We start from the raw sequence: 11,495 nt of genomic DNA on the forward strand, positions 1-11,495 counted from the left end.
GTAATACTATAGAATAATAATATATATATATATATATATATATATATATATATATATATAATCTGCATTATTTGATTCCAACATAATAATCGACAAATCATACATTAGCAGTGCATTAAGCTATTAATCAATTTTTATATTATGCAATTACACTTATAAATAAAATTAATCATCAACGTCAAACAATTCTCGATGTATGTACATTCAACCAAACAAACAAATCAATCACTATAAAAAACATATAATTGGACAAAATTTGACATAGATAAAATTTGAATAAGTCTACATATATTGAAATTTGAATCTCAAACCTAATGATTTTGAGGCCTCCTTCGTACTATATATTGAATTAATATATGTCATTGGCTATATTAAACTTTTATAACTTATTCAAAATTTATAAAGAATTATATTTATTATATCTTTTCCTGGTCAAAATAAACAAAACTGATCTTTCATGCGAATATACCAATTGCAACAAACGACAAAGTATAATTTTGCTCAATTTAGAATTCTTGATCTTAGTTAACTTTCTTCTAGCCAATGAGTTTTGTTAAGAAATTTAGTCTTCTATTCTTTTGTTTCCCTTAACAAAGTATCGCAAATGAAAAGTCTCTAGTTTAATTAATTCAATTTTTTGTTTTTATTCATTTGATTTGATCTTTGATTTTGTCCTACTCCATTTGTTTGTTTTTATTCTGGCATCAGACCCATGTATTACGGCAGAGCAGAGCAGTGTAAAATAATTACTCCATTTCTCCATTTCTTTGATTTGAAAGAAAAATAAATAATCAATGCAATTCAAACGAGTAATTAAATGCAGAGCAGTCTAATAAAATTGCAACTAATTATTCAAGCAACTGACATGAAACAGAATATAAAATAACATCTACAATCGACCAATACCATATTCCACCGATTTTATAATCAAATAATAATGTGATAAACTAAAGTAAACTAAGTTGAGGATTGGCATTGAAGTTTTGGATAGATGTCATGGATGAGCCATGTTGCCATGAATTTATAAGCCTCTTGTGTCAAGTGAGCTCCATCCCAACTCAGATGCTTATCAGGATTGGAACACACCGGTACTCCTGCAGCGCCACACATTTTCATGATGCTGAAGTTATAATCCCCTCCAATTCCACAACAAGCTTTTCTTGTATCAAAACCTGTTAACAAAACAGAAGAAATTCCAAGACATGAACTTAATAATCTATGAATATATTGCACTATTAATTCATAATTTTTTTTGCATTAATATTTCATTTGCGTAATTTTAAAAACTCAATTTTCATCCGTAACTTTTAAAATTTGTTTAAAACTCATCTATCCATTAACGTGTTGACATATTAGAATATGGACAAAATTTGTCATGTTATGCTTGATTAGGTGAACATAATCGTGATAGGTTTTGTCCACATTATAACGTTAGTTTGATAAATTGATAAATTTGAAACAAATTTTAAACATCTCGAAGAAAAAAATTGAGTTTTTTAAATGGTGGGTGAAAAAATAAAAAAATACAAAAAGGTAAAAATTAACTGTGAATTTTATTTATAAATTTATAAGTAACACAATTTATATGAATATTATGCATATTTGCAAAGAAATTGAGCTTACCCAGTATTTTAGCCTTGCTCAAAAGCCAGTGGTATGCTTGATAGTTGTTTCCGTAGACTATAATCACATTGGGATGTTCTTTTCTCAACTCTTCAATGGCTTTTTTGAGATGATTATTGTGATAAATTGACAAATTATTCAAGTCCTTTAGGCAGTGAAATTTGTCATAAGCAGTGGTATCATTGGTCTGGAATACTGTGAGGAACATAGGCAAACAACCTGTAGGGAAGTTTCCTGGTATAACCAGTCTTGAACCACCATAATCAATGACTCTCTGCTTGTTGAATAAAATATGTGAGGGGTGACCATAGCTCTAATCTCAATAACTTGTTGCCAATAATAACATTATTCCAGTTATTTGAAAAGAAAACTTACCTCAGCAGCAACTTTTATGGCTTGGACAACCTCGGGCACCATAGCTCTAATCTCTTCAAGGTTCTTGCCTTCAAACAAGGCATAGTTATAGTCATTCGCTCCGATCTCTCCAACCATGAAAAGAGCTGTTCTATGTTTCTTGAAGCAACCTATTCAGTGCAGAACAGAAAGGAATCAATAATAATTACAAGCAAATGGTAAGAAGAGGTGATTACCTTTGTCAGTTTGACATGTTGTATTGAAATGGGTAAACATCCAGTCAAGTTGCATGGTAAGAGAACTGTTCGTAACTGTGGCTGTAATATTTCGTTTTGCTAGAATTTCCACAGGCAAGGCAGTAGCGCCAGCTACTGCAAAATCGACGCCGCTACTATGAGTTGAATTTTCATTCAAGTAGGCATCAAGGAAGGGAATTCCAGCTGACCTTGCTGTGTCAAAGTAAAACAAATTCAATACAAAAACAAGAGCAAATTACAGATCAAAAAGTGATAGATTGCATACCTAAATAATCAATCATTATTAAACCATTAGAACATCTACCAGTAGCATTTTTGAAGAAGGTTTCGCCATAGGGAAGCCTAGCGTAGACAGACGAAGGGTCGTCTCTGATCAAATTACCGGTGTCGGATACTGAATCTCCGAGCTGATATATTGCATCGAACCCGCAGGTCTGGAGAGTATGGGTAGTACATGGAGGAAGAAGAACAAGAAAGGCAGAACTGAAAATAACTAGAAACAGTGCTCTAATGGTAGTCATAGCTGAAAACAATTACTGACATCAATTAAGAGGAAACTTTTTTAAAGGCTTTGATTTCCATTCTCCACTTACCATGGAATTTTAACTCCAAATATTCATAGTAGTAATACCATTAATCGGAATCTCGTTATACCCAAGAAATAGTTATATATATGAATTCATATCAAATTTGATATGTTCATAAAAATTATCACATATAACTTCTTATTAGCATATGATTGCATTTAAGCTAATATAATCATTTTTAATTACGTATTGCATCTTAATTTTGTAAATTGTTAACATAATAGAGATGAAATGCAGTTAATTTGTCCTACATTAATTTATTGTTTATGTCTATTCCAATAGACATAATTGCATAACTTACTAAAAAATCAAATCTCATAAGCTATTATTTTTCAAATATACTCAAACATGGTTTCAGATATATGATCAACTCGTTTTATGATAATAATAATTTAAAAATTTAAAATTCAAATCTTAATTAATAAAAGTCACTATCGTGATTTATGAAATGAAAAAGAAATTTTATCTGTTGGATCATGTAAACCAAATATCAAGAAATCTTCATGTGTAAAAAATAATAATGATGATGTCTTATGCCAAAATAAAAAATAATAACTAGATGTCTTGAACATGTAAATATCATCACAGCAAAGATAACGTATTGGAAAAGCTCTTAGGTTGTAAGTTGAAATAAAACAGAATATCAATTCATTCCTACATTGAATAGAACCAAGAAGATTTAATAGGAAATGTCGTACGGCAGATTCTTGCATAATCAAAACAAATGTGAAATACAAAAACAATATATACAAATCAAATACTACCAGCTGTGTATCTATTTATCCCTGAACTGGTCAAAAAAAGATGGCCTTGATTTCGACAAAGACAACATAATTATTTAAGTAGGATAATATGTTGCCAAAGCTATGAGATTGAGTTCGCATTATATAACTCTTAGATGTGCGAATGGAATAAACAAGCATGGCTAGAGAGTTTACTTTTATCGCTCAAGATGAGGCAGGCTTTCCGCTGCAGACCTCTGGGGGTCTACTTTTGCTTTGCGTAATTGCTGTTTCCCTGTCAATTATATCAATGCTCATATTTTCTTGTGCTGACGACCCAGGGGCAAATCCCAAAAGTAAAGGAGGTGGCGGTTGTGGCGGCTGTGGTGGTGGTGGTTGTGGCGGCTGCGGCGGTTGAGGAATATGATGCAAAACACACCTTGAAACCAAAGCAGTGATATTATGTTCTTCTGGAATGGTATAAATCCTAGTACAAATAATATATAGCTCAATAATGAGCTATAAAATAAGAATGTTCGTAGCTTTCCTTGTATGTAGTATTTCGTTCGATATATAAATAAATAGCTAAACCATGCTAATAGTAGTGAGATTGCAGAGCTGGTGGTCTGAAATGTTGGACTTCAATATCTAAAGACTTTCCTGAAAGGTTCCACTCCATCTTTTACATATATACAGCACTGAATATGGCTTCTCCATATCTAGCTACGTATATCACAATAGCAATATGAACAAATAAAATAAAGTTAAAAAAATACAGCACAAAAATGGATTGTCAATAAATTTGAAGATCCTACTATGCAACTAGGCTGGCCTCATCACTTTCTGGGACTATAATGTCAAGCCTCATCATGGGCTTATACCTGCTAGGGACTTGAGCTCCAGCTTGCATGCACACTTCAACCACAGCTGGAGCCTTGCCATAAAATCTCGTTAATGCACCTCTCAAGGGAGGTCCCTTTGGGTCTTGAACATACCAAACGTAATTTGGTGGGAAAACTTCAGCAACTGTAGCATCCTGCCAACCATGCTTCCCATCTCTCCACTGGTGCTTAAATTCTCCACAAAGTTTAGCATTGTGACCCCATGGCCCTACATGGACCTCTGAGCAATATCCACATGCTTTTACAGTGTACTTCCTCATCAACTTCGTCACACCTGATCGAACAATCTCATGTGCATTCATTGTCTCCTGTGCAATGCTGGGTACTTCTTCAAGTGGAGGAGCTGGAAATCGCCCACAAGCTCCACAAGTGTCAAGATCAACAATTGAGGACGAGGATGGATCGACAGAGCGCCATGGCTTAGGCTCATCAACATATCCACCTCGATCAATCACTTTCTTTCCCATCATTCTGATGGGTTTGGTTCTTCGTCTTGAAGGGTACTCTGGTATGTCAACACCAGCTTGGATGCATAGCTCCACAACAGCTGGAATCCTGTCATATTCGAACCGTGTGTCATGCTTGATGCGCCGGCCAAAAGGATCATAAAGGTGATATGACTCTATGGGAATAAGTACGTCATTGATGGAACCCTTGACCCATGAATGTAAACCATGACGTTTTGAGCTACTTGGACCTTTGCAGTCCTGAATATGGTGACCAGTATGAGCCACATGAACTTCAGAGCACTCACTGCAGAGAGCTAAAACAAATGAATATATGAAGATGCAGGCATTACCTCTAAACAGCAATATCAGGACTGAAAACTATAATACAATGTACCTGCAACCATAAACAGGAATCACATGCAAAAGCTGTGCAAGGCCTTTGATCAAAACTTTCCACGCATCTAGCACATCATATGCAACAGGAATAAGATCAGGAACAAGTATTCCATTTTTTGGAGGCTGAAGTGGCTTCTCTAGACCCCTCTCCGCAAGTTTCTTATCCTTCCTTGCAGCTCTCTGGATCTCCTTAAAAGGAATGGGATAAGGCTTCTTCTTTTTCTTAGGTAGTACAGGTGGAAGATCCACATTTTGGGGATATACCCCTTGCTTCTTGCCAGCAGGGTACTGTCTGGGACTCTGACAGGCATAGATGAAAGTTCCTGAAACTAGTGCCTTACCATTCTGAACCCATTTGTTCTCAAACTACATGTAATATATATCAAAGTGTGAGTCCACAGAACAAATATTACTCCAGACTACTGCCATTGATGACAAAAACAAACACAGCATAACAAAGATCAAAGCATACCATTGAAACATTCCCAAGAATCCTCACTTATCAACAATTGCCTTTAGTATTATCAATAGAATGCATACATCTCATGCAACAGAACCACAAGAACAGCCAGAAAGAACTTCATAAAGGTCATAACCAAGGAAGTGGAGAGCCCCTACTGTATGCAGTCGACTAATTTATATGCCACTGACTTGATTTTTGGTGATAATACCTACTGAGAATTTGAAAGTGTTCCTCCAAAATATAGAAATACACGAATAGTTTTCTACCCACATGTCAGTAATGTCACTTTCAAAATCACACATCAAGAAAACCAAACAAAATAAAATTAGGGAATTGACAGAAAGAAGGTCACCTTGAAACACTGACTCATGGATGATAATTGAGACCTCTTAAATTCCATGATCTCTAAACAGGCACCTGCAAAGTGGGGCCACATCCATACATAAATCTTTCTATTTACCTTTAAAAACATTTTGTGGTGTTTATTTGCATTTGATTGGTATAATTCAGTAATCGTAATGAAGTGAAGTTCATTCCTTTATTTTGGAGGAAAAAGGTAGGCACCACATGGGCATTCTTCGAAGAGAAAAAGAAAAAACAATGAATAAGTTAATGATTAGTGACTCACCCCTCTGAGACGGATTCCATATAAATGATGCTATCGGTAGTGTCTGGAACATTTATCTGGGGATATAGGGAAACCAAAGAAATGGAACATTATGCCAAAACTAAAGAGAAAAATATGAACTCTGCTTTGCGAATGGAAAATCAATGATAGCAAAGAGCAAGAAACTTAAAATTGAAAACTTTGCGTTCTGATTAACACTATGAAAATCCATTTCATAACCCGTACCTTCTTTTTTGAAGATTCCAATGCTGCAACTGCAAGGTTTTCATCAATCAAATTGTATGTTTTAGAAAAGATTAATTATCCTGATAAAATTGGCCACATCATGTACTTAAGGCCTGACATAAAGTGGTTTCTAAAACTCTCATCACTCGTTTGGTAGGAATTATATAGGGAAAAGGAATGAGAATGGTAGCTTTTGCACCTTTCCGCTCCCTCAAAATCTGATCCTTTCATAAATGGGAAGCAAGTAGGAAAGAAAGCAATCATTTAACAAAAGTTATAATCAAGTTATTTATAATTTCACCCTCAACTCTTTTCTTTCCTTCCATGTTCCATCTTTTGTACCAAACGTAAGGATGGAAAAGCAATTTTTTTTTCCTTTCCTTCCGTTTTTTCTCCCTCACATTTTTCCCTTCCCTCCATAGTCTTTCCTTTCTACCATACATTATTCATTTTTGGCACTTACCTATCCCTAAAGGATACCAGTAGCTAATGCAGTGATTTTAAGTTCATACAAACCAAATCACCATATTCACAGCAAAGAGACGCCGCATTTCCTCACATTATTTCTCTCATTTTTTCCATTAAATTAGCATTCATTTTTGTTCTTCAGTTCTTCTCTCAATACAATTTATTCAAAGACAGGCAACAGTGACTCTATTACTAAACTACCACTCTACCAAAGAAAATGAGGAACAGTAACTATGAAAGTACCATCATTTCATTTATAAGAAATTTCATTGAAGTAAACCCTATTGGATGGAAAATTAAAATAACCATTGATTCTATAACAAACCCAGATAGAGAATTAGCCAAAATAAAAAAGAAGCTGATTAAACAAGCAAAAATAAAAACCCCAGACTATAAACAGCTAAGTTGAAAGGAAAGATGAAAAAAAAAAAAGCTTTACCCAGAATTTTGAAGCTGCTCCCTTATTCTTCTTCTTCCTCTTCTTTTTCCTTCCTATCAGTGTGCTAATCTTCCGAAATATCACCAAAAAAATCAGCTCAAAGCTCTGGGTTTAAGGCTTCCTGCGAAAAACCCACGACTATATTTTATTTCATTTCAAGCGAAGATAGGATGAGCGAGCTTACTGTTGGACCTAGCCAGAAATTGGGCCTTGAACAGCGAACTCAAGCTCATCCACTACTTTTTATTTTTTGGGGGGTCAAAATAGCAAAAGTTGTTACTTATTCTATTATCTAATAATACTAGAACAATTTATTAAATTATTTCAAAATAGGTTACTTATTCGGTAAATAATAATACTAGATCACTCTATTAAATTTATTTCAAAATAGATTCAATTTATTAAATATATATAATATCAATCATAAAATGTTTTTTTAAGTTAAATTGTTATTTTACCTTGAAAAATATTTTTGGAACGTAATTTATACTATTAGACATCAAATTTGTTATAAATAACTTAGTTAAATAAAAATTACATACTCTATCAAATGACTATATGATATTTTTCATCTTTCATATTAATTTAATGTCAGCGTCAGTCAAAGTCAAGTGAATATATTTTTTCAACTGCCAATGCATATGCTTTCCATATCCCATATTTGTTTATCATGGAAACCATAAAACTTGTCAATACTTGCCCTTGTATCTGGAATTGTTTTCCTCTGTTTTGTTTCGAAACGTGGAATATAAAGCAAAAAATTGGAGCAAAGAGACAATATAAAGTGTTTGAAAGTAAGTAAGCACCTGTTTCAACATTATAAGCGTTCAAGCCATGTCAATGGCAATACATTAATGACTGTGAGTGCTTTAATCATATCTACTGTTGAAATGGTAGGGAATGTTTTTGTAATGATTTCTCCCCAAGTGAAATAGCCGGGAAATGATGGGATAGTCGATTGTAGTTGCAAAAGAAGGCATAGATTTTGGGTTATATGAAAGCAGAACAGCCTCAAGTAACTTCTTGGCTGATCTTTGAACAACGGAACAATGGGGTGAAGCATTAACCCTGAAATCTTAGATGTGAAGTTATTTCTTATTTCAACATCACAACAACTTGGTTTCCACTGAAATGTTATACGTGCACAAGGGCTTGAGATCCAGGACAGTCATCTTCCAAAGCAAATACTTTGGAGCTGATCATCTTAACTGCTTTTAGTTTTATACCAAGAGATGAAGTTTGACTTAGAGACCTTTATACCGTAAGCAATCCCAGGTCTCCCTCTAGGGATGATCGTTGGTCTGCAAAAGAGCAGGATGGCCACCAACTCAGTAAGGGACCGCATAATACTGGTGCATACGAAAATTGTTCTCCTCCAACACCAAATCATCCTTTTCAATTGAGGGAGCTAAGATTCAAGCGCTAGGGATGCAGCATAAATTTCAGGAATACCAGCACCAGTTTGGTATTCTGCTCGTTGTTCAAGTATCACTTACAAGCATGCGGTTAGCTCTAGTCCTTCACTGAATTCATTGATGTGGACGTTCAGGACTTGAGATTCTGATTGGTGACCGGTGATAAGAGGAATATTTTTTATGATGGTTTCAGCAAAACGGAGAGCTTGGCTCTTAAATCGCAGTATAAATGGATACCTTGAGCTAGTAGTGACTTTGCCATTGGCAGACAGGAACTCAACCCTCACCTGTTAACACAAGAACTGATATAAACACAAACAAGAAATCATGGTGCAAATAGAAACTAGAACTTGAAATGGCATGCTCAGACATATGAATTCAAACAGAGACCATGAGAGACCAAGGAAAAGGATAATAGTTCAGACCTGGAAGACTCCGAGTTTCCTGTTATATTCAGATTCGGGCACTGTCAATGAAACAGTGAGCTGCGACCTCCGATTATAGGGTATAACACGGTGACCAATGTCCTCCCCAGAGTTTACATCATCTTTAGGAATGAGGCTGGAAGGATCTCCTACAACAGCAGAAGACATTATTGGCACGAAAGCAACTGGATTAGTTTAGTGTAATCGAAATTCAAGGTTTCTATTGCCTGGATAGGCTTCTCCAGCAGGCACTGCATCATGAAACCCCCGAAAAGAAATCCTGACACTAGCAACCCGACAAGCATGAAACAAGCATAGAATGACCAAATCAAGGCACAACCAAACCTCAATGCCAAAGTCCCCATTGATTTCTTTGCTTTCACTTTAGCAGTTTTGTTAGCATCATTCCACATTCCGAATAGTTTTCTCCTCTAGTAACATCTAATGTGCCTTATAGCTTGTAATGGAAATATGAAAGACATGACAGGAAAATATGAAAACCAAATTGGAAATGTGAAAAAAACTAACTAGAAGATTAATTTGAAACCCGACAAATTTCATCATAAGCACTGCAAGAAAAGCAAGAAAATTCACGAGGACCTAAGTGTAGCCCCCTAAAGAAGAATTTACCACATGTGAGACTTTGACATACACATGATTCCATGCATCCTTAGGACTGACTTTCTCTTGTATATCTTTGTAACTACACTCCTCATTAACCTGACAAGTCTCTGAACTATCAATTCTATTCCGCAGGCCATTTGCGAAACGGTTGATTTTCCTTGATTTTGCATCCTTCAACACCATATCAGTCCCATCTACCAAAATTTTGATTAAATAACATTTAAGCACATCACATAGACTCTGTGAATTTGCATTATTTCTGTTATCAAAACCAGAATTTTCATCGGGATACAGAAACAACCCTTTATCACTACTGGCAACATGATCACTTTCGTGAACATTCTGTTCATCCATGGCAATGATTGGAGAACTGGGGACTTGGATTAAAAGGTTCACTAGGGGAACTAGGGGGCTGGCAGTAGAAAAGAAGCAAATGATTAGAGGACTTGGGGAACTATGGACCAACGGCATTATCAATTTTTATAAGGCGGAAAGATGACAAGATCACAACTGATTATTCCTTGGGATGCCAAAAGGTCAGATAGGTTCAATTTGTTGGTTAACTAACCAATAGGTAAAACTTTGATCTCTTATGGGACGGTCGTTATTGGTTAATCTGTGATCAATATTACAGGTGGATAAAGTCAGGATAAAATGCAGTATGACAAACACTTCAAAGCTGGTCCTGCAATGTTTGGTATACTTGCTTTCAAGCTCAACAGGGGCTTAGAGATGGTGAATCATATACATATGCTACTAGCTGTAATGGGTGATTGGCCTGGCTTTGTTCTGGCACACATACCAAGCGTGCAGGGCTCAAGCCAAATTTCTCTGCTAGAGCGGATTTTTTCACTGTCTTCGCCTTGCTGAAGGATATAGCTCGAAGGAGTCAGCAAGTTAATTGGTTAAAATATTCCTTTAAACTGTTAAATGATTGCAACTTGTTTACTTTCAACAAGAAGACGTCAAGAAGCGAAGGGTAGCTCTTACTACTCTTGTAATATCATGCAGTCAAGGCAACATTAGCAATCTTTACGCATTCTATAGAGGTTGCTTTGATGGTGGAAAAGGGGAATAATAGGAGTGGGTCTAAAACTATACATAATTGAGAACATTTCCATTCCTACAGAACTCAAAATAAGGCGCCTAATCATACCAAACTTAACCATACCAAATTTAGATATATTATTATGTTGACAATAATAGTGTATGGTGTTTCCATAGGAAACATATCACTCTTCACAGCAAAAAAGTTACTAGCTTTCCCCTGATTAAAAACTACCCTTATTTACAAATAAATCAAACCCTATCAATCCACCTTTCTAGGAAAATATTATTAGATACACCTATCTTGGGCATCCCCATATATCCAAATGCAACAGCCAATCACTTTAAGAAGTAAAAGCCCTAGAAATTTATGGTACCACTTGCTTTCTACACATATCTGCTTGTCCTGATTTCACATAATGCTTGCACTCGACACACATACACATCACACTCACCACAAATGCAAAATGA

The 11,495-nt window shown here is 35.4% G+C and overlaps 2 protein-coding genes across 4 annotated transcripts; both read right to left on the reverse strand.

The window, feature by feature from the left end:
* On the reverse strand, window positions 958-2,755 carry LOC18594254 (acetylajmalan esterase). The gene is made up of 5 exons (XM_007021759.2): window positions 2,500-2,755; window positions 2,214-2,426; window positions 1,999-2,147; window positions 1,624-1,897; window positions 958-1,172 (listed from the first exon to the last, which is right to left on the reverse strand). The coding sequence occupies exons 1-5, from the start codon at window positions 2,753-2,755 to the stop codon at window positions 958-960; spliced, it is 1,107 nt and encodes a 368-aa protein (XP_007021821.2).
* LOC18594255 (APO protein 1, chloroplastic) lies at window positions 4,163-7,789 on the reverse strand. Of its 3 annotated transcripts, XM_018124023.1 has the most exons (6): window positions 7,514-7,789; window positions 6,607-6,635; window positions 6,382-6,437; window positions 6,106-6,170; window positions 5,289-5,656; window positions 4,163-5,198 (listed from the first exon to the last, which is right to left on the reverse strand). In XM_018124023.1, exons 3-6 carry the CDS (start codon window positions 6,431-6,433, stop codon window positions 4,358-4,360), a joined length of 1,326 nt encoding a protein of 441 aa, XP_017979512.1. In that variant the 5' UTR covers window positions 6,434-6,437; window positions 6,607-6,635; window positions 7,514-7,789; the 3' UTR covers window positions 4,163-4,357. The 3 variants fall into 3 exon arrangements, with proteins under 3 accessions (XP_017979512.1, XP_017979511.1, XP_007021823.2); XM_018124022.1 differs by lacking the exon at window positions 6,607-6,635; XM_007021761.2 differs by lacking the exons at window positions 6,106-6,170; window positions 6,382-6,437; window positions 6,607-6,635; window positions 7,514-7,789 and adding an exon at window positions 5,763-6,015.

Source organism: Theobroma cacao, chromosome 7 (assembly GCF_000208745.1).
Source record: "Theobroma cacao cultivar B97-61/B2 chromosome 7, Criollo_cocoa_genome_V2, whole genome shotgun sequence".
Lineage (NCBI taxonomy): Eukaryota > Viridiplantae > Streptophyta > Magnoliopsida > Malvales > Malvaceae > Theobroma > Theobroma cacao.

What these genes read in the sequence shown, in the direction of transcription:
- LOC18594254 (XM_007021759.2), bottom strand. Translation starts at nt 2,755, where the DNA reads ATGACTACCATTAGAGCACTGTTTCTAGTTATTTTCAGTTCTGCCTTT. An exon ending in AACATGTCAAACTGACAAAG is followed by an intron (nt 2,148 to 2,213) that starts GTAATCACCTCT and finishes TGCACTGAATAG; the next exon opens with GTTGCTTCAAGAAACATAGA. An exon ending in GAGCAAGGCTAAAATACTGG is followed by an intron (nt 1,173 to 1,623) that starts GTAAGCTCAATT and finishes TTTTGTTAACAG; the next exon opens with GTTTTGATACAAGAAAAGCT.
- LOC18594255 (XM_018124022.1), bottom strand. Translation starts at nt 6,433, where the DNA reads ATGTTCCAGACACTACCGATAGCATCATTTATATGGAATCCGTCTCAG. An exon ending in ATGGAATCCGTCTCAGAGGG is followed by an intron (nt 6,171 to 6,381) that starts GTGAGTCACTAA and finishes CCCACTTTGCAG; the next exon opens with GTGCCTGTTTAGAGATCATG. An exon ending in CCATGAGTCAGTGTTTCAAG is followed by an intron (nt 5,657 to 6,105) that starts GTGACCTTCTTT and finishes TATTACATGTAG; the next exon opens with TTTGAGAACAAATGGGTTCA.